Source organism: Barbus barbus, assembly GCF_936440315.1.
Source record: "Barbus barbus genome assembly, chromosome: 46".
Taxonomy (NCBI): domain Eukaryota; kingdom Metazoa; phylum Chordata; class Actinopteri; order Cypriniformes; family Cyprinidae; genus Barbus; species Barbus barbus.
The window spans coordinates 6,988,133-7,010,200 of record NC_136724.1 but is presented as its reverse complement, the minus strand read 5'-3'; the positions used below and the strand labels follow the sequence as shown (position 1 = coordinate 7,010,200).

Below are 22,068 nucleotides of genomic sequence, written 5' to 3'. Positions count from 1 at the left end.
TTTTCTTTTATTGTATATTAAAGAAGTAGAGCACCAAAAATTGGTGTTCGTGCTGTTGTTCTGTATTCTACAGAAGAAAGAAAAGTCATGAGCTTGCTGAGCTATTTATTAAATAAAGAAAATATACACCAAAATGCATACCTATATGTGCAAATTAAACTCACTGGTTTTCTCGAAATTTAAATTTCATGTGACCTCAAAAAGACTGCTCGCTGAACGTGAAGGGACTTTTGTTTTATATAACTTTTATTTTGAAGTTGTCTTTGGAACTTTTATTTTGAAGTTATCCTAGGGACTTTTATTTTGGCGTTGTTTTGTGTTATTGTTTGCACGTGACTCTCTGAAGAATGTGACACTTCTAGCTAAAATTCTGCAAAGAAATATTTCCCTTTACTCATTTACATTTCACAATCATTAGACTTTGAGGGAAGGAATAATAAATATCATCGTGTAAGGCTGTCAGATTAACCAGCATCTCGTGATGATGGAGAAGATTGTTAAAGGTGGGTTGTAATGTCAATTTAGTTACGTTTTACACATTTTATACGTATTTCATTGCAGTTAATACAGCTAAAATTATTCGAGCATTAAATGTGTAATACTATTTTAGACTTGACACTATCCTGTGAGGTCTCTGAACAACTGAATTGATCTGAATAACGACAATATTGTTATATAATGCTGCTGACTGCATAACAACAATTAATCCAATAATTTTAGCTATTGACATTTTTTAAATATTAAAGACACATTTTTCATAGTAAAGACTATATGTTAGACAAACTATCACCTAACATAAACCTAGCTTATAATGCAAGTAGTTTAAAATACATTATATAACTTTTTTTATTTAACTTTTTTTTTTTTTTTTTTTTAATTCTATATCTTTTTGTTTGTTTAATTGTGATATTCATTTAATGCCTCAATATTTGTTTCTTCGCAGATGTTGGTGATATTCAGTCCAGGCTGATTGATCACAGGCCGGTCTTGCAGGGAGAAATGAGATACTTCATCAGGGAGTTTGAGGTTATTACATACCTTTATTTTGATAATTGCTTTTTAAATTAACTTAATTAAGAAAACATATATGGTTGCATTTAAATTCTCACACTTAAACTATGTATGCAATTTCAATTAAGAACTTGTCAACTGTTAATGCTGTATGTTCTGGACATACTACTGTACATCCGACATGGTGGCATTGTCCTTATACTTTGTGCTTCCTCAGGAGAAGCGTGCTTTCAGAGAATGCCGTCTGCTTGAAAATCTGAATAAGATGACGTCGGACACAAATGAACATGATCTGCCGCGGTGCACTGAGAGTATGCATGAGAAACTATGTGACGCTCTCACACGACGTAAGTCTCATCATTTACAGTAAAGAGTGTGATGAAGTGTCAGACACAACATGAGGAATAAAGAGACATGCAGACAGGAAAGAAATGTATGTTGAATAAATCTTCTGTAATGTTGTGTAATACGAACAAAAAAAACCAATCTGCACTATTTGGTACATTTACATTTAGTCATTTAGCAGATGCTTTTATCCAAAGCGACTTACAAATGAGGACATTAGAAGCAATCAAAAGGTGTATAGTCAAAAATAAATATATTTTAATGCATTAAAGGAATAGTTTTCTTTTTCACCTAAAATTTAAATTTGCTGAAAATTTACTCTCCCTTAGGCCATCCAAGATTTAGATTAGTTTCTCAAACTAGATTTAGCATTACATCATTTGCTCACCAGTGGATCCTCTGCAGTGAATGGGTGCCGTCAGAATGAGAGTCCAAACAGCTGATAAAAACTAGTGCTGTCAAACGATTACTCGCATCCAAAATAAAAGCTTTTGTTTGTCAAACCCATCTGTCATTGTGGAAGCCAGGCTGCACCATAACAACATTGTTCACCTGCTCCAGCCAAGAACATCAATGCAGACTCATTCAAAGAGCCCAAAATATGGAGTACTGGTCCAGTCTAAAACTCCAGGGAAAAGTTGGCAAAACTCCCCTGTGCGGACCACTCTGTATCACACACACCATCTACAGCAATGCCACCATCAGTGAGGAGATTCTTTGTGTAAAAGCACGTCTGCAGGTTCCTCCAACAAAATACAACTTATCACTGTGGTTTCCCTCCACCCATTCCCCCCTCTGCCTGCTGCATGACCCCCCTCAACACCTGGAGTCAGTAGCCCACATCATGAACAGTTGTTCATCATTTAAAGGATTATATACTGTCAGACATCACAGACTTGTGGACCTCATTGCTGCTCAGATTCCCTGCGTGGCTGATGAGCAGATCTTTAAACATACTACTGTACAGTCTGAATGGTTTAACTCATCTGTAAACACTTTTCTAGGAATTGCTAATACACCAGATATTGTTAACATCTCTCAGAATGGCAAAACAGTTACACTATTTGAGGTGTCATGTGCATTTGACTTGTTTATGGAGGATTCTTATTGCTCTACGATTTTAAAATATCAGTCATTAACATCTATCATCAAGAACCTTGGATACAAATGCCAGCTTATTGTGCTAGTGTTTGGTAGTCTGGGTCATGTACACAGGCTGGCGATCCGTGGACTTAGCATTGGGGGGCTATCTAAAACAAGGCCCAAACAGTTGGCAAAGTACTGTTCAATCTCAGCAATTATAGGAAGCATGTTTATTTGGAAAAGGCGATGTTTCCTGTACCCTTAGAACTGTTAATCCATAACAATGTGCTGATTTGTTTTAATCTGTTGGATCATTCCAAAAATTTGATTCCTAATGATATTTGACTTGTAATGTGGAATCAAATAAAGTATATAAATGTATGTGTGTGTGTGTGTGTGTGTGTGTGTGTGTGTGTGTGTGTGTGTGTGTGTGTGCGTGTGTGTTTTATTTAGTTAATGTTGTAAAAGCAAGATTAGTGTATTGATGGAAATATTGTATTGACATTTGCTTTTCTATTTGTAGTTGAAGCAGCAAATCATATGGCACAGAGGATCCAGCAGAGGGAGCTAGAGGCTGAACAGGTACATGAGGAGAATAGAACTGAATCATTGTATAGAGTTGTATAGAGCAGGAACTAAACTTTGCAGAAAGTTAAATCTTCTGAAACAGGATTGGGCACCCCTGATGTACTGTAGCATACCAACATACTACTTTTACTAATTCTACAGCATGTAGATTTTCTATATGATTGGAATGCTTGCATAACAGATCATACAACAGTACACAATACTGTTCACTGTGCTTGCTTGATCTTCCATTTGTATGCTTTACTCTTTATTTAGTCAGACTGCCAAATATTAAGACACTGTAACTTATTTTTAATTTATTCTGTTTCATATATTTTTGTCACATCACTTCATTATAAGATTGTACTAGCTAGCTACTGTACTTTATAAAGACTTTATAAAGGTTCTCCGCTAGCAGTCGATCGCTATGAGCCCATGAACCAGTCTCTATATAGTTTCTCATATCAGTTTTATAAATTTGTTGACATTTTTAATGACACATTTGTATGATAAAAAGGAGGAGCTGTAGTTAATACTCTCTTACTGGCCTGATTAACCAAGCTCTCCATAAAACAAACAAAACAATCATACAATGTAACAAAATAATATTATACGGACACCTCATATTTTTTAGATTTCACTTACAATAAAACATTTGCAATTGGTTTGTAAAAGCATGTTTAGGCTATGCGTTTATGCTACATTTACACCGTTCTGACCAGCAGGTATTACTAGTGAATGGCAATCCGAGTGCTTTGAAATGATTAAACATTTCGCAAAGCAACTGGTTAAATTTATTTAAAGTTTAAAACAAAAGCTTTGTTTTTCCCATCACTAACTGTAGTCGACTACTAGTTATAGTACATTAGCATTCCAACTGCTAATTATTAATTACTCTTTGAGTAAAGCAGCATAAACAACTCACCATAAAATAATGTCTATTTGAGTCATAAATAGTCTCTATCATAATAGCAATGAATTCTATTTACACTAAGTGAAAATAACAGTATTTTTTTGCAATATGCTAATTACACTAAGTGCAAATAGCTATAGATTCTATTTGCACTATGTTAAAATAGCAGGATTTTCTGCCATTTATACTACTAGTTGCAAATAGTGGCAATTATCTACACTTCTGTATTGTATTACATTATAAAACGGTATGCAATTATAACTTATTGAGTTAATAATTCTATTTCAAATTATTAAATGGATGCCACCTTATTGGTACAATAAAGCCCTCCATATGAGAAAAAAAGTTGAGCAAAAGGCGGGTTCGAACCCGGGTCGATCAAAAAGACCACGGAATGCGCTTTACCATCTCCACCACTGGAGCTGATGATTAATAGCCGTTTTTTATAATGTTGACTATCCCAATCACACGTTGGTAGGCGGAGTTAGTGTAAATAGCCTCTGCCAACAAGTCGGGCTATTTGCACTAAGTGTAAATAGACACTCCGTAAAAGAATACTTAATTTCAACAGTTTACTTCTTGATCTACTAGATTGCGTATTTTAAAGAATCACATCAAATCAAAAGCAAACAAATCCAGTTTAGAAGACTAAACTTTTTTTTTTTTTGTATAGATCACAAATGAAACAAATATACTTACTGAATTAAACAGTGTGATGGGGTCATAATAGCAATGTAGCATTCTACAGTTTAAAACATTTATCTTTGTCTAAAAGCACTAACTATTGTAGTATGCAATAGGTAGTAGTCCATATAGCCACTAAATACAGTTAGTTAGCATTTTAATGGTTAAATTTCAAACATATTATTATAAGAGCTAATCATGAGTAATTTTCATATTGTGTGTTGATGTGTGTGTTCAGAACACACATCTGCAGGTGTGTGCGGAGAGGCGGAAGCAGGACTGGGAGGTATTCCTGAAGGAGCAGTCTCGGCTGAAGGAGGAGGTGGATGAGGAGCATGCTAAAGCTGTGGGCCGACTCAGCGCTCAATACAATGACATGAAAAAAGACCTGGCCAAATACAGCACCTTCTGAACCTTGATGAATGTGTTTTACTTATTACATATCAGTGAAGTCCAGTTATTTTCTTTTTTCTCCATTTTGTTGATGCTGTCGAGGATGGCATTAAAGAAATATTGTATACAAAATGAAAATTCTGTCATCACTGTCATCTCACACACACACACTTGATTTTATGCACACTACAAGTGCACGTTCAACACAATTGAGCATGGACAATATGTCAAAATTTGAATAATCACACAGTTGAATATTCACACAGTTGTTTTTATTTATTTATGTTTACTTTTTTACAGTGACGTAATAACTATGCTAAGCTTGAATGTTCAGGATGGATTTCTTTTGAGATTAAGTATTCATCTGTGGCCTTGTTTATTTTACAGAGGAGCTGAAGGTTTATCAGATATTATATTTACTTATATTTAATGAATTAGTAAGTACAAAGAGTTCAAGCCTGTAACATCTAATTAATAGTTTTTCAATGTGTCTTACATTCATGAGATCTTTCAGTCTGTGTAAAAACATCCATCATGTGCCTCTCACATCCTTTAAGTTCACATCTAATCATAGTCATTTCCACATCAGGTAAAAATTGTAAATGCCCTCTCATATGACAGGTTTTTTTCCTACATGTGTTTGTACTGTCTCTTGCATTAAGCACGTCTGAATGTATTTAAGACAGTCTCTGCACCTGCTTTAGATGGAAAGAGATTGTGGCCAGAAATCTGTCCTCTCTCCTCACATCTACCTGTGTTTCCATACAATAGTAAAATGTCATTCAGGGAATCTGAGCTGCCTTTGACACAGGTGGAGCCTGTGAATTCTTCACACGCTATGTCCTGAGCTTTTACACACTGCTAATGTTGCCACAAAATCTGTTTAGCGTTAGTCAAGGTATTTCTCTGTGTTGATGCATCAGTGGAAGATATTATTTCAGAGAGTCCTTTGAGATGCTTTGTGTGGCTTTTCCAGCTTCTTTCATGTTTACCAAAATAAAATTTAGTTTTTATTTTTTTCTAATTTAATTCATGTCATATCATATGTCATGTTTTTTTTCTTAAGGAATACTGTGTTATTAGTTACATTATTGCATTTAGTGTTACTGAAGCAGAACCAGGCTTGGAATACGTCAGTCTTTGGCTTTGTCATGTTTCATATCCGAGGTTTCTCTCAGACCAGGGCTATAGTGTTCCCATTGGCATTTACACGTTGAGTGTGAGAGATTTTCAGAGGCAGATATTTTGAGGTTGTCTCCTCCGTGGCAAATCCGAGTCAGTCATTGGCAGCTAATGAGGAGTGACACTGCGGAAACATGGACCTACCTCGCCAACAAGGCACCTTTCATCTGTGCCTGTTTGCTTTTGCAGCTCTGCTTGAGAAAAGAAAATAGACAGAAAATCCTGAAAAGGTCAAATGAAAAAACAAACAAAAAAAACAGTGGATGAATAAATCCCAAGAGTGTGATTATGCTATTTAATATTTCTGTCAGCCAATTTAAACATCTATATGGAAATTATGTTATTTTGAAACAACTTTATTCTACACTATGGCTGTATAGCTATATGTGATGAAATGCATGAATTATTTATGCTTCATAAGCTTTACGTTTTATTTTTCACTCCACAAGTGAAAAAAGGGAAAGAAAAAAAAAATCATTTACTGTATATAGACCATGTGTTTTATTGACATTCCTAATAAAATGACCAACCATTGTTGAGTTTTTTTTTTTTTTTTTTTTTTACTCAAAGTTGGCATTGAATTTCATTTTGAGCAAACTATACCTTTAATTTCAGGCACTGATTGCAAAACATTGTAACCTTTTCTAGTTATTAAAGAAAACAACAAACAGTTACACTTGTGATGTTGTTACTATACTGTCTCTTAAGTTTAGAGTTTGGTTTAGGGTTAGTTGCTTATAATTGTGCATAAGTATGTGTAACTACGTCACCTTAAAACAAAGTGTTGCAAGTTTCTCATTATGCTGTTTGAGTTCTACACAGGCTATTGAAGAGCCAAAATAACAGGGGTTAACATATATTGTGCATCAATGTTAGGATTGATGTTCTTCGGAACAAAGGCTCTATCGCCTCTATACGTTGACCCGAGAGGAAACCTCTCTCCTTTTTCAGTAGCTCACACAGGAAGCAGCATTTGAAGCAATCATTTCCTCTCAGCCCCGCTCAAGACAAGGCCCTCTGTCTGAGAAGATGAGCGTGAAGTAGTTCGGAGCGTAACCGCTGGAGTTTATCAGACCATGTCCCACCACACCAGCGGCACAGGAACACAAGCTTGTTTTTCGTCTACTCTCTATCAGTTTCTCAGAGTCCTTCCTGTTTTTGAGGGAGTGTGGTGATCCCGGCCGATGAGCTGAGCACCCTGCCAACATAAATTGTGTGGGGAAAGGCACTGAGAACTTAGCAGCCAGAGGAGACTGTGGAGAGGGTCTTCCTAAATATACAGATTTCCTAAAAGAATTAGCAGATTTCCTTTGAGATCTATTGGTTAATGTTGATAAAGTGCTAATTGTCAGAGATTTTAACATTCACATTGATAATACAAATGATGCGTTAATACAAACTTCCGCATATGGATTCCAACTCGGCCTCAGCGTCTTCGTTACATGGGCCATGGTACAACAGTTATACCCATTCTCTCAAGAAAGAAACGCGTAATCTTGAGCGCAAATGGAGAAAAACTTGGAAGTTTTTAGAATTGCGTGGGAAAACAGTATGTCCAGCTATAGACAGGCTCTAAAAGCTGCCAGGGTAGAGCATATCTAGAGCAAACTCATAGATAATAACCAAAACAATCCAAGGTTCTTATTTAGCACAGTGACTAGATTAACAAATAAACAGACGCCACCTGATCTAAATATTCCCTCATAGTTTATGTGAGGGAATAGTAATGAGTTTATGAATTTCTTTACTGATAAAATAGATAACATCAGAAATACAATATCAAATGTATATTCTACTGCGTCTAGTATTTCAGCTTCATTCATCGCACCCAAAGAAAAACTGCAGTGTTTTACAACTATAGGACAGGAAGAGCTAAATAAACGTATCAGTCCATCTAAACCAACAACATGTTTATTAGATCCTGTACCCACTAAACTACTGAAAGAGTTGTTACCTGTAGCAGAAGAACCGCTTCTCAATATTATTAACTCATCGTTATCTTTATGTCACGTCTCATAACCATTCAAGCTGGCGGTTATTAAGCCTCTTATTAAGAAACCACAACTAGATTCTAATGAACTGGCAAATTACAGACCCATTTCAAATCTTCTGTTTATGTCTACAATTTTACAAAAAGTTGTGTCTTCTCAATTGTGCTCCTTGCAAAAAAATTATCTCTATGAAGAATTTCAGTCAGGTTTCAGGCCTCACCATAGTACAGAAACTGCACTTGTTAAAATTACAAATGACTTGCTTCTTGCTTCAGACCAAGGCTGCATCTCATTGCTAGTATTACTTGATCTTAGTGCTGCGTTCGACACTATAGACCATGACATACTCATAGATCGATTACAAAACTATACTGGTATTCAAGGGCAGGCTTTAAGATGGTTTAGATCCTACCTGTCCGATCGCTACCACTTTGTTCATTTAAATGGGGAGTCATCTCAATTATCACCAGTAAAGTATGGAGTACCACAAGGATCTGTCCTAGGTCCTCTGCTATTTTCAATATACATGTTGCCCCTTGGTAATATTATTAGAAAATACGGGATTAGTTTTCATTGTTATGCTGATGATACTCAACTATTTATCTCAACAAGACCAGATGAAACTTCTAAACTATCTAAGCTAATAGATTGTGTAAAAAATATAAAAGATTGGATGACCAATATTTTCCTCCTTTTAAATTCAGATAAAACAGAGATATTACTTATTGGACCAAAGAACATTACACAAAATCTCTTGGATTACAATTTGGAACTCGACGGATGTACTGTTACATCCTCTAAAGTCAAAAATCTGGGTGTTATATTAGACAGCAACTTGTCCTTTGAAAATTATATTTCCCATGTTACAAAAACAGCATTCTTCCATCTTAGAAATATTGCCATGCTTCGAAACATGCGACCTGTTTCTGATGCAGAAAAGCTAGTTCATGCATTCATGACCTCTAGACTGGACTATTGTAATGCACTGCTAGGCCTATAAGGCCCTAAATGGTTTAGCTCATGCGTACCTAACTTGTCTTCTACCACGCTACAATCCAACCCGCTCCCTAAGGTCGCAGAACTCTGGACTTTTGGTAGTACCTAGGATGGCAAAGTCCACTAAAGGAGGTAGAGCTTTTTCACATTTGGCTCCCAAACTCTGGAATAGCCTTCCTGATAACGTTCGGTGTTCAGATACACTTTCTCTGTTTAAATCTAGATTAAAGACACATCTCTTTAGCCATCGCTTATAATCTTGTACTGCAGTTATATCTGATCAAATGTACATTATTATTATTCTTTAGCTTGGATTGAACAAATCATTTTTGCTTAGATGGAACAGCAGCTATGCTAATTATGTCTCTATTTGTTTCTTTGTTTCTGCCACAGGATTAACATCCCATGGTAACTAGGAATTACAGAAGCTTCAGTCTGGATCCAACCCTTAAATGATCTGAGATGACCGAACACCTGAGAAAAGATGATGCCAACCCCTCAGGACCTCAGAGGATGCCAAAGCTCAGACAACATACAGAATTACCAAATTTTGCCACAAGTTAAATATATTAAGGTTCTGCAATATATAAATATATCGTGGAAACTTAATTTCCTGTAGAGCTGCTTTGCAACGATTTGTATCGTAAAAAGCGCTATACAAATAAACTTGAACTTGAACAGTCGAGGAAATGTCTGATCACAGGAAGATAGACATTCATCCAAACAAAGGGACATCCATGCACAGATACTTAGTGGATGGGTACATGTTGACCGGTCATTCACTTACGCAACCTGTGACCCCTTAACCGCACTGACCTACTGTCATACCCAGTATGGCCCCAGAGGAATGCAATAAATATCCTAGATTAGTGTTGGCAAGAAATTAACATTAGAAGGTTCAGTGCAGCCAGTTCAAAAAGATGATTCATCAGTTCCTTTTAGTCCATGTGCAGATGTCTGCAATTTATGTCTTCTTCTTCTTCTTCTTTTTCAGCAGCATACAATTTCACATTTATTTGATTAAAAGTAAAAACTGTATTTTTTTTATTTAAAATAACTCTTTTATTTGAATATATTTTAAAATGTAATTTATTCCTGTGATTTCAAAGCTGAATTTTTAGCATCATTACTCCAGTCACATGATCCTTCAGAAACCATGCTAATATTCTGATTTGCCAAAAACAACAACAAAAAAAACAACATTTTTATTATTATTATTGATTTTTTCAGAAATTGTTTGCAGAGAATTGTTTATTTGCAATAGAAATCTTTTGTGAGATTTTAAATGTCTTTATCAACACTTTTGATCAATTTAAAGCATTCTTGCTAAATAAAAGTATTAATTTATATAATTTATTTCCCCAAAAATGTATACTGACTCCAAGCTTTTGGATGTTATAGTGTATAATGTTATAAAAGCTTTTTATTTCAGATAAATGCTGATCTTTGGATCTTTCTATTCATCAAAGAATCCTGAAAAAAAAAAAAAAAAAGTGATCAACTGTTAGTTTTACATGCTGACTTTCTTAGAACTCCTTTAAAGGTCCATCCAGCAGGGGCTTTTATGGATCATCATGCCAGGCTAAAATCTCACAGTCTGGCCCAATTAACCTACTTGTGTTCAATTGGCTCTGAACCCTTAAAGGGGCTCTTGGCACTGCTTAGTTTGCACTGTTAACTGCTAAATTAAAAAGTGCACTCATCCTCTGTGAGAAAGCCACCGGGACAGGGGAAATGAAACTGAAAAGGAGGAAAAGCATTTTTAAGTGTTATTGTTCCTTCAGTAGGGAGGGTATTAATTTTAAGAGGCTATTCATTATTAGGTATTTGAGCTTGCCATTCACTCTCCCATTGTGTCTCTCTATAGCAATAGCTATTATGAGCCTCTCCAAATGAAAACAGCAGTGAGAGGAGGGCTACGACCAGTTTAATAACTCAGCATTACTGCACCACAGGGTTCTTGAGTGCTCAGTAAAACAGGTGCTGAAATAAATTCTTGGCAGTGGCAAATGATCACCTTGAGAGCAAGTGAAAGAGATGAGAGACCTTGCAGGGGATGCCCAGGCTGTCAGGGAAATTAAGGCCAACACAAAATCAAAAATTTACTTTTTTTTTCTGGCTAAGATTTTTTTATTCAGATTATAAAAGTACATGGGTTGTCAACTGCGTTTCTTGCTGACTTTAAGAATATGCACCCCAATTCGCAAGTATACACTGCACTAAATTATACTTTACTTGTGATGTGAATGTACTTTTGAAATGTGACTCAAAACCCTTGTCATGTAATTTTCTTCAGTTAAAAAAAAGAAAGATAATGTGACAGACTCGTCTCTTTTTAATCTGGTATATTGTATATCAGGTTTTTAAATATATTTGTAATTACATTCGTAATCATGAAGTTGCAATTAAAATAAAACGCTGCATTAACTTTAAAGGCAGTTGCAAATAAGTTGAGTCAAGTCATTTTTATTTATATAGAGCTGTATTATATAACTGTATTCATAAGGCTAAGGCGCAGCAATCCTCTAAGACTGTTATTTTGTAATAACATGTTGGGCCAAACCAAAATTCTGAAAGTAATTTTGATATATGGGCTCATTTGAGGGGCCTCTCTTGTGAGCGGAATTCAGCCCAGAATCTACCACATTAGCCACTTTAAAGGAAAAAGATTGAGGGTAAAGCCTGTTGCTTTCTGTTATCTTTCAATGTTTGTTCTCTCTGTACAAATATGTGACTGAATGGGTATTTTCACTGTCCAAAATAGAGACCACGCTCACTCTGCCAAGTCAAGAAGCGATAAGAACACAAATAACAACCTCTTTCCTCAGTCAATCACCCTGCTGAACAATGGGCAGCCAGGCTGGAGGGAATGCCTTGTCATTGTCGGCCCACCACTGCATGTTGTCGTCTCAAGGTTGAGGAATGTCTGGATCAGGAGCCAGTGAAATACCTTCAGAATTTCCCCATTTCAGCAGCTCCTGTTTGGATGTTATTTGTGCCAGGGTTCCTCCACCAAATCCTCTTAACATTCCAACATTGGCATGACAAAGTATCATTAAGTGCTGCATATTGTACCATCGATAACAGAATAATTTCACTTGTCATGTCTTGTATCTCAAATTAAGATGAATACAATGTTTTCTAATTGGCCTTCCAGTTAGCCTTTCTAATTGATTCAAAATGCATGTATTCTTTAAACAGCGAAAGAATATCACATCACTCTTGGTCTCACTCAACTAGCTTCTTGTGGACTCTAGACCAGTGATGAGTAACTCCAAGCCTGAAGAGCCACTTTTTTTTGTAGAGTTTAGCTCCATCCTAATCAAACATACCAGAAAAATCCAACCAAACTCTGTTTAATTTTTGTTACAGTAGCACTACTTCTTGTTTCCACCTTTGGAATATTCTCTTCTGCTTGTATTATTATCATAAGTTGCTTCGGTTAAAATAAATAATCACTAAATAAATGTAAATTGTAAAACAATAATGATGGTCGTGTATTTTTAATTTCAGACTAAGAATACTGATTTACCAGTCATTTGAGAACAGTTCTTGGGAACTCCTCTGGGCATGAATCTCTCCTTGGCATCACATCTGTAGATGATTGTATTAACTCAACACATCATGAGCTCATCATGTCCTTAGCGTATTAACACATTACCTTTGACTCCATGGTCCCTAGGGATTGTGTATCTTTATTTAAAGTATTTTACTTTCAAATTTATGTCATGAAACATAACTAAGTTTGTAAAACTTAGTTACAAATACAAATCACTGCCACTACAAATCACTGCTAAATAATATATCTGAATTTTTGACTGGTTATTTAATATTCACTTTTGGTTTGATTGTTTAGGAAAATGATAATGCTCACATATGTTTGTGAAATCATGAGACCATTGGGTGTCTATTTGCTATTTAATGATTCCCTTCAGTAAAACAATTGAAAGCCATTTTTGATGAGCTAGCATCTGGTGAGAAGACATTCAACTCAACAGAACAAAGAACTAATATCTTCATGCATAAACTCCATTGCAGGATTGACAGCAGTGTTTGTTTGGCTAGAAAAAGAATCAGATAACCTGCAACAAATGTGAAGTAAAATCAGTGGACTGGCACCAAAATTTTATATACAATGCGATTTATATTATATTTATGGGAAGTCGTGGCCTAATGGTTAGAGAGTCGGACTCGTAATCCAAAGGTTGCGGGTTCGAGTCTCGGGCCGGCAGGAATTGTAGGTGGGGGGAGTGAATGTCCAGCACTCTCTCCACCCTCAATACCACGACTGAGGTGCCCTTGAGCAAGGCACCGAACCCCCAACTGCTCCCCGGGCGCCGCAGCATAAATGGCTGCCCACTGCTCCGGGTGTGTGTTCACGGTGTGTGTGTTCACTACTGTGTGTGTGCACTTTGGATGGGTTAAATGCAGAGCACGAATTCCGAGTATGGGTCACCATACTTGGCCACGTGTCACTTCACTTCACTTCACTTATACACAACTACAGCTCTGTACCCAGGCCCCTGACTTCCATTCTTAAAAGCAAGCCAAAGACCTTGCAATGGACTAACTTCTGCTCCTATCTTCCATCATCCAGACCCAAGTGAACATTTATTTTAGACATGGATGCTTCTGATGTTAGAATTGGAGCCATACTCTCACAAAGACATGGCAATCCAGCCAAGCTTCATCCCTGCACCTTCTATTCCAGCAAGCTGTCCCCTGCTGAATTGAATGTCGGAGACAAGCAAATGTTGTCCATTAAATCCACCTTGGAAGAGTGGAGACATTGGTTAGAAGGGGCCAAGTACCCATTTATAATACCTACTGATCACAAGAACCTATAATACATCTGGACAGCCACAAGTCTGAATCCTCGCCAATGGTCACTGCTCTTCACAAGATTAAACTTTTCTGTGACATATCAATATAGAAGCAAGAACAGCCAGGCTGACACCTTATCTTGTATCTATGAAAAGGCTCAAGTAAAACTTTCAAATTCTCACATTCTAAACCCCTATATAATTATTGCACCCATTAGGTGGGATAACATGACAGACATCAAGAACTTCCAACAACCTGATTGGGTTTCTACTGACTGTCAGGTAAAAAAAAAAATTCTACCTGAAAACCAGCACACCCAAGTTATTCAGTGGATCCACACATTACCTGGTTCAGGTCACCCCGGCATTAACCGCACCAATACCATGGTTAGACAAAGATTCTAGTGGCCAACCCTGACCACCAATGTCACCAATTATGTCGAAGGATGCCAAGAAGGATGCACAAACCCGTACTCCTCAACATCTCCCTGTGGGACTCCTTGAATCCCTTTCCATCCCCGGAAGACCCTGATCCCACATTGCCATAGATTCCATTACTGATGTACCTCGAATGGCTACAACACCATCATTGTCATAATGGACAGGTTCTCTAAGGTTTGCAGATTGGTTTCTCTTAAAGTGCTGCCCAGTGCTATAGACACTGCTGAGACTATCTTCAACCATGTATTTAGAATATTTGGTCTACCTGATGACATTGTCTCAGACAGGGGACCTCAATTCACCTCCCGAGTATGGAAAGCTTTCTGCCAACATCAACATAAGTTTAACTTTAGGATATCCCCCTGAACCAAACGGACAAGTGGAAAGACTTAATCAGGAAATTGGCAGATTCATTTGCTCTTATTGCCATAGCTCACAGAACCACTGGAACAAGTTCTTACCATGGGTGGGTAAGCACAGAACTTACTCATTAATTCCTCCACCGACTTAACCCCCTTTGAATGTGTTCTAGGATACTGACCTCCACATTTTCCCTGGACTGGGGAACCATCCGATGTTCCTGCAGTACTCCTGGTCAAGACACAGTGAAGAGGTTTGGAATGAGGCCCACGTAAGACACAAGGAAATCCTTACCTTCAGACAGATATGAGGACAACTACATCATTTAATGGATTGGGAGGGATATGGGCCAGAGAAAAATTCCTGCATTACCACTGATGATATCCTTGAGCCTTCCCTCAATCACCCACACAGCCCAGCAAACAGACCAGGGGGACAGCCACACAGAACTCCAGGATTCTGTAATATCCTGACCTGAGAGGGAACCCTCTCCTGAATACTGAACCCTATCCTCTGTTCCTGTCACATGTTGACTCCTTCTTACATAAGCAGTGTACCTCCATTTGCATCTTGCGAAGTATTGTTTGCCTAGGCTGCAATTCTGAGCATTTTAACTTCTACTTGTCTTGCCTCATTTTGGATTATCTTGCTTGTTTTCATTGTTTACGGTCTTGGATTTGTGCCTTGGATTTGATTGACTAATTGGACTGTTTTCGTGGTGTTTGACCCTGGACTGTGTAACCTGAATAATGACTCGCGGATTTGCCCTCATGCTACTTCCTATATCTCTGCACATGGATCCTTCTGTTCTCTCTGAATCTTGTAAGTTAAACATTGCTTACCATTGTCCTGGTGCAGAATTGATTTCCATGCAAATAAATATAAGCAAAGACTAACAAATAACTTAACAAATTTTGGTCAGTTTTATAAATGTTGTCTTGAGAAAGGAATTTTGTACTGTGGCATTTTCCATGTAGACTCATTAGAAGCCTATAAAGCCACATTGGGTAAAATATACATAAAAAGTGGGCTAATATTAATGCTGCTTTGTTGATGTGCATGTTTTAACATGTTTCAGGTCTTCTTTACTATCTGTCATTAAGCTGCTGTTTTTTCAGCACTAATGTTCCATTTCTTGTAATACAAATTATTTGAAATATTTTATTGTAAGATTACTGTATAAATTGATTATTATGCTTATTACTGATATTACTTACTGTTTCACCATTGCCATAGTCTTGCTTTTTATCTTGTAATGCTAAGATTGATAAATGTTCTGTGTGTGTTTGTTAAAGCATGTCCTGTAGCGCAGGCCTCGTCTGACTCAGTCCCCGGACCCAGAGGGCCCAAGAGTTCTGGCAGATGTTTGTGTGTGCAAGGTTTTCCAGTGGTCTCCTCTAGCTTTATTACACACACACATCTATCCTTGCCTGAACTCTCCTTTCAAATGAAACTCTGCTCTAATGTCTTTACCTGGAGCCGACTTTACTTTCAACCTCATGACAACATCAGAGATTCAGATTCATCTTCTCTAGAAATTATGGTATCCTTTATAAAGCCTTTGATGCAGACACAATAAACAAGGGTAAAACAGCTGTACTGGATCTTGTTCAAGACTTGTTCATTGAAACTGAAATCAGTTAATTCATGTTTATGTCTCATTTAACTGGCTGCTAGTTGCTGCCCACAAATAGAGTAAATGTTTGAGGAAAAAGATCCTCTTTTTAGGACAGCTGAATTTCATCAGATGCTATTTAGCTGATGGAGGTGATGTAATGTCTGCCGAGTTGAGTAAAACACCTGTCATCAGAACACATGCAGTCATTGGTGACGCACCATCAGACGCACCATACCAACTTTGTTTGTTTGACATATCTGTGAACTGTGGAATGAGACTTTATTTTGAATACAAGTACCTCATACAAGCCTTCATTTTCAAGTCAGTGATAGACTAGGTGATCAGAAACTGCTCCCATACAGTCATGGTGAGGTAATAAGTAGAAAGCAGGATAGATAAAACAATTCCTAAACACAAGAAGAACTAAAAAGAAGAGTAAAATTTGTGAACGTTTGCCAGACTTTGCATTGATTCTGGCTGTGTGGCGCACAGCTGTTCATATATTCTGAAGATTCTTCATGTTACAAACAGTATAGCATTCCAGAAAACATTTTATTATTATTATTATTAAATCTTCAGTTATAATATAACCCATTTAACGCAAAAAGGGCACTTTTTTCCTTATAATTTGATCTGTTAAACTGATAAAAGAGAGAGCGAGAGATAGATGATTTCTGTTTTCGATCATTTCCAAAATTTTGCAAAATAGTAGGCTACACCTTGTGTATGTAAAAATCAATAAATCAATCCAGTTAATTTATTATTTAGTTTGACCTTCTAACAATTCTGAAGTTTAAGGACCTGCTATGACTGATACTTTGGGGGAAAAACTTATTTTACAACACCTTTTAAAAGTTTCAATCACTTTTTATACTACTTTTGTGGAACATAAAGCATCAGTAAATCTCTTTGCTACTTTTGACACTTTTCATGAAATGCTTCATCATTTATCTCTGGCTGTATTTTACATGTATGGATAATGATCCTCCTGTTGTACCCTGCTGCTTTCTGGGAGTATAACTTGTTCGACTACAGTGAATTGGGGTTGATGTTTCTCTGTATCCTCTGGAAGAGCACACCCTGGGCCTCTCTGGCCTGCACATCAAAGTTTGAGAGTGAGCTGGCCAGGGGTTGAGATTCTCTGCACCTGCTGCTCACTCCTGGCCAAATCAAATACATTATTCCGCCTGCAGAGCAACTTAATGGCTTCTGTGGGGAGCTGGAAAACAAACAGCTACGGTAAGATCGCCCTCTGTCCTGTGACAGGAAGTGCTCCACGCATACACACTCTGGTATGTCATGCAAAACTAAGGTTGATTGATGACCCAAATACAAACTTTTAAATTTGGAATGTTTAATGCACTCTGCGTAGGTATATGCACAACTTTCCAGACGGTGACACTGTCATTTGTAAAATAAGCCACTACAATTGCATATACCAATACACATCTGGTGTTACATGCTGTTGCACCGTTAGGTAGCCTGTGCTCTCCACTGAGCAGGGAGAGTCATTTGGGTTGGACAGGTATCAATAATAAGCAGTGAACAAATCATCACTAAGAAAAACAGAATACATCTGTTTGGAGACTTGGCGTCCTCTCTTTGGCACAGTCACACTTGACTTCAGCAAGGCAGGGCTGTTTTCCATGAGAGTAGCAAGTGACAACATCTGCAATTTCTTTTAAAAGGGAAAATAAAAACAAACCATGATGCAAGTAGGCTCACTTAAGTGCCCCTGTAGTATGTATAAACAGAACCAACGGGACAACCTCAGAGTTTCCCCAGCCATCAAGTTAATGTCAATTAGCACGGTTACCTTTCTGAACAGTGTCATCTCTTCTCTGGTTTAAAGATGACACATCTGAATGTTCAGCCAAGACCTTAAAGTTTGCCTTTTTTGGCCTTCATTTGGTGGTACTGTGAGAGATGTGTGCCACCCACCATCAGCGAAAGAAAGACAATGAGGGAATTGAATTAATCCTAAAAAAAAAAAAAAATTAGACGTCAGTGTACTATAAAGAAAAAAGACCAGAGCCTGTATTTATTAAAACTATGTTCAGCCAAGACACATCAGGAAATGTCATACAATAGCTAGTTACATCAGCATCCTGCATGCTCTCTGTGTGATACACCACAGAGATTGTTCTGTACATCATCTATATATCATATACGTTGTCTGTTCATCACAGCTGTTTATCTGCTTAAGGAACAGCCTTAAGGACACTTACCCCAAACCTCAAAGTTTTTAGTTCCTTGCCACAGTCACCTCTGGTTTACTCACTGAAACGACCCAGGAGACTCCTCAATTCCCCACAATTCCAAAGACATGCAGGACAGGGGAATTGAACACTGTAAAATTCCCGTAGGTGTAAGTGAGAGAATTAATGTATGTGTTTCTGTTAGTTCTGTGATGGGCTGACGATACATCCAAGGTGTTTTCCTCTCTAAAGCCTGAGACTCATTGATAAACTCTAGCATCCCCACGACCCTACATAGGACAAGTGGTTTGGAGAGTAGATGGATGGATGAAAATGTGACCAATCACAGTAATAGTACATTTGCCTTGAACTGACTTGTAAAATTCACTAAGGACACAACAGACCATATTTACATTAATATCCCATGAGAACTGTTTACTCTTGATTAGAACAAAACCAACTAATAGTTAAATCCCTTAAGTACGTTTGTCGTTTGACCACTGCAAATATTTATCACATAGCTCATTAGTGCTCATTAAAACTGATTTATCTAAATGGATCATTCATGTCAGGGTTTCTCAGCCTTGTTCCTGGAGCCTCCACAACACTGCACATTTTAAATGTCTTTTGACTGACACACGTTTTTCAGGTATTGGAGATGTCACTGATGAGCTAACATCCTGAATCAGGTGTGATTTATTAAGAATACATGCAAAATGTGCAGTGTTGGGGGCTCAGAGAGAAAGGTTGACAACCATCGGCCCTAGTAATAACAGTATGACATTCTGTAAAGCTGCTTTGAAATATGCTTTGTTTTGTGAAAGCGATGTACTTAATCCCTGTTCACATTGTCCACAATCTTATCTCTGGGCATTTATTTATTGTATTATTAGCTGCAGTAAGTGAACAAAACTACTACTGAGCAAAATGGGTGAGCTAGATTTTGTAAATATGATCACAAATAGGATGTACTGAAAAAAATAAAAAATCAGTCCTGGGCCAATGGTCATGAACACTGGCTGAGGTGAGAGAAACCTGAAGGTCTTTAGATTCATTGTGAATTCCTACACAATTATGTACCTTTCACTTGGATAAGTTTTTTAGGTCTTCACAAATCTTTATGGCATCATGCACCTGACAATCAGCACTGTGCTGTCAAGTTCATTTTAAGAAAACTTCACAAGACTCATATTTCCACAATCCGTACCCAAATCTGATCACATATAAAGTAAAAAATGTGCCAAACTTTATTAGGACCCTCTCTCTGGTCAGTCATTTAACTTCACAGTAATAAGCAAGTGCTAATTTCCTGCTTAAGTCTCTTGACAGCCTTGATCTCAGAGGTATCTCCCTGATTACAGGGTTACTCCACCCAAAAATGAAATTTTGTCATTAATCACTTACCCCCATGTCGTTCCAAACCCTTAAAAGTTGAATTCGTCTTCGGCTTTATTCAAGAATCCGTCTCCTCTGCGTCAGCGTATAGCACCATTTTGGAGAATATCCACTGGACGCAAATAGCATATGCTTGTTCTATGTCAGGTACACCACATGAATACGTTTTCTACGCTTTGATTTGAACGAAAACAGCATATCCTTGTGGTGCAGCTGACACAGAACAGCATACACTATTTGCGTCCAGCGGATATTCTCCAAAATGGCGCTACTCTGACGCAGAGGGGACGAATTCTTGAATAAAGTCGTTACTTCTATTTTCTTTGTGTACAAAAAGTATTATTGTCACTTCATAACAGTCAGATTGACAAAATTTCCATTTTGGGGTGGAGTAACCCTTTAAGTTCACATCTTTCACAACTGAATCATACACAGCTGCTGCAAAGTCCTGCTGGCGAAGTGGCAGAAAATTGTCAAGTTTAGTAAAGTCAGCATGAATCTGTAAAATGTTAAGCTTCTAAAAGTCACACTCTAGGTACAGGTTGTGTGATATTGATCTCTGCAGTAGTAATGCTAGTGTAGTTAGCCAATGTTCCTGTCAGAAGAAAAGCTTACTGAGGTGTCCAGGGCCAGTTTCCTAAAGAGCCCCAAAGCAGCAGAGTTCCGCTCACCGGAATGTGTTGTCATTGGAGCTGTGTGAAGAGCTTTTCTGTGCTCCAAAACCTAGTGAGCTTCCCTGCTGTCCACTGGCCGCATCAGCAACTACTTCATAAAGGGCCACTGATGTATTCTTCTGCTATTTTTTAATTGTTGTTATACATGAGCAGGGGTGTCTGAACCTGCTCCTGGAGAGCCATCTTCCAGCAGAGTTTAGCTCTAGCCCTAATTAAACACACCTGAACCAGCTGCATCAACATCTTCATGATCACTTCCAGGCAGGTGTGTGGGAGCAGGAAAATGACCCTCCAGGAAACATGCAATGCTGGAACCAAAAGAAAGGTATCTTAGAAGACAGCAGTGCAATCTTTGTTGTCCGTTCACTTAGTTTTTGGAGCAGAGCTTTTGTCTGGTGCAATGTTACCAAGAAAGACTGCTCACCAACAATCAGCAGCATGTGGAAAGCACAAGACAAGCTACCAAACTCCACATATGCCCTCCCTGAACTGTGTGTGTGGTTGTCTAGACACAGGTGTTGAACTTTCAAGAATTCCTGCAGCATGTTTCCCAGACGGGAGAGGAAAACTGATAATTCCAGCAGATTTCCTGCAGAATTATGGCTAAAGATTACATTCTCAGCAGAAGAGATCCCATAAAACCCCAATACAATACTGATAGCCATGGTAACCTCTCAGTGCCGTGACCATCCATTCCAGATGAAAGCCTGTCTGAGATTGTTTCCATAATGACTGCTTGGCATGAGCTGCTGTACTGCATTTTCCCAGGGTGGCTTTTATAGCTGTTTGTCAGCATCCGTTCCTAGCAAACGGTTGCTTCCTTTAACCCTGAACTTAAAACTAGGTACCATGACTTCCTTTTTGTACAAAAATATTTATACCATGTTTATTTATTACAGGTTTAGATATTGTTTTTCCATGAGAGAAACAATGATGAACTACCATCTTTTTCAGATGTTGATAAATGTTTTAAAGGATATCCTGTTGCCTCTGGCTTGCTCAGTTGGGGTCACTTAATTTCTAGCGATTATCGTCAATTTGATTTCACAGATACTATTTAAACTAAACTGAGCTAGACAATGACATCACTGAATTCAATAATGAAATGCCTTTCTGAAAACTGAATGTTTAATCTTATTATTATACATTACTGGCACTCTATCCTCCAATTTGATACTGTTAAGTGCTTTGACACAATCTGTATTGTTAAAAGCACTTTATAAATAAAGGTGACTTGACTTGACTACAAGGCAGTTCAGCTTAATTTAGATGATGAACCATGTGTCCGCATAAGCACATTTTCTACATAAAATAATGCTTGGCACTCTTGATCTACTCTCAGAAGTATTTCCTGACAATTCATATTACTGAATAATAAAAACATTGAAATAATG

At 37.6% G+C, this 22,068-nt stretch overlaps 1 protein-coding gene across 1 annotated transcript; it reads left to right on the top strand.

Annotated features, from left to right (window-relative positions):
• The first annotated feature begins 324 nt into the window (after nt 1-324).
• LOC306864723 (biogenesis of lysosome-related organelles complex 1 subunit 5-like) lies at nt 325-6,712 on the top strand. The gene is made up of 5 exons (XM_079408915.1): nt 325-503; nt 944-1,026; nt 1,229-1,358; nt 2,963-3,021; nt 4,842-6,712. Exons 1-5 carry the CDS (start codon nt 482-484, stop codon nt 5,013-5,015), a joined length of 468 nt encoding a protein of 155 aa, XP_079265041.1. The 5' UTR covers nt 325-481; the 3' UTR covers nt 5,016-6,712.
• Nucleotides 6,713-22,068: the final 15,356 nt, after the last annotated feature.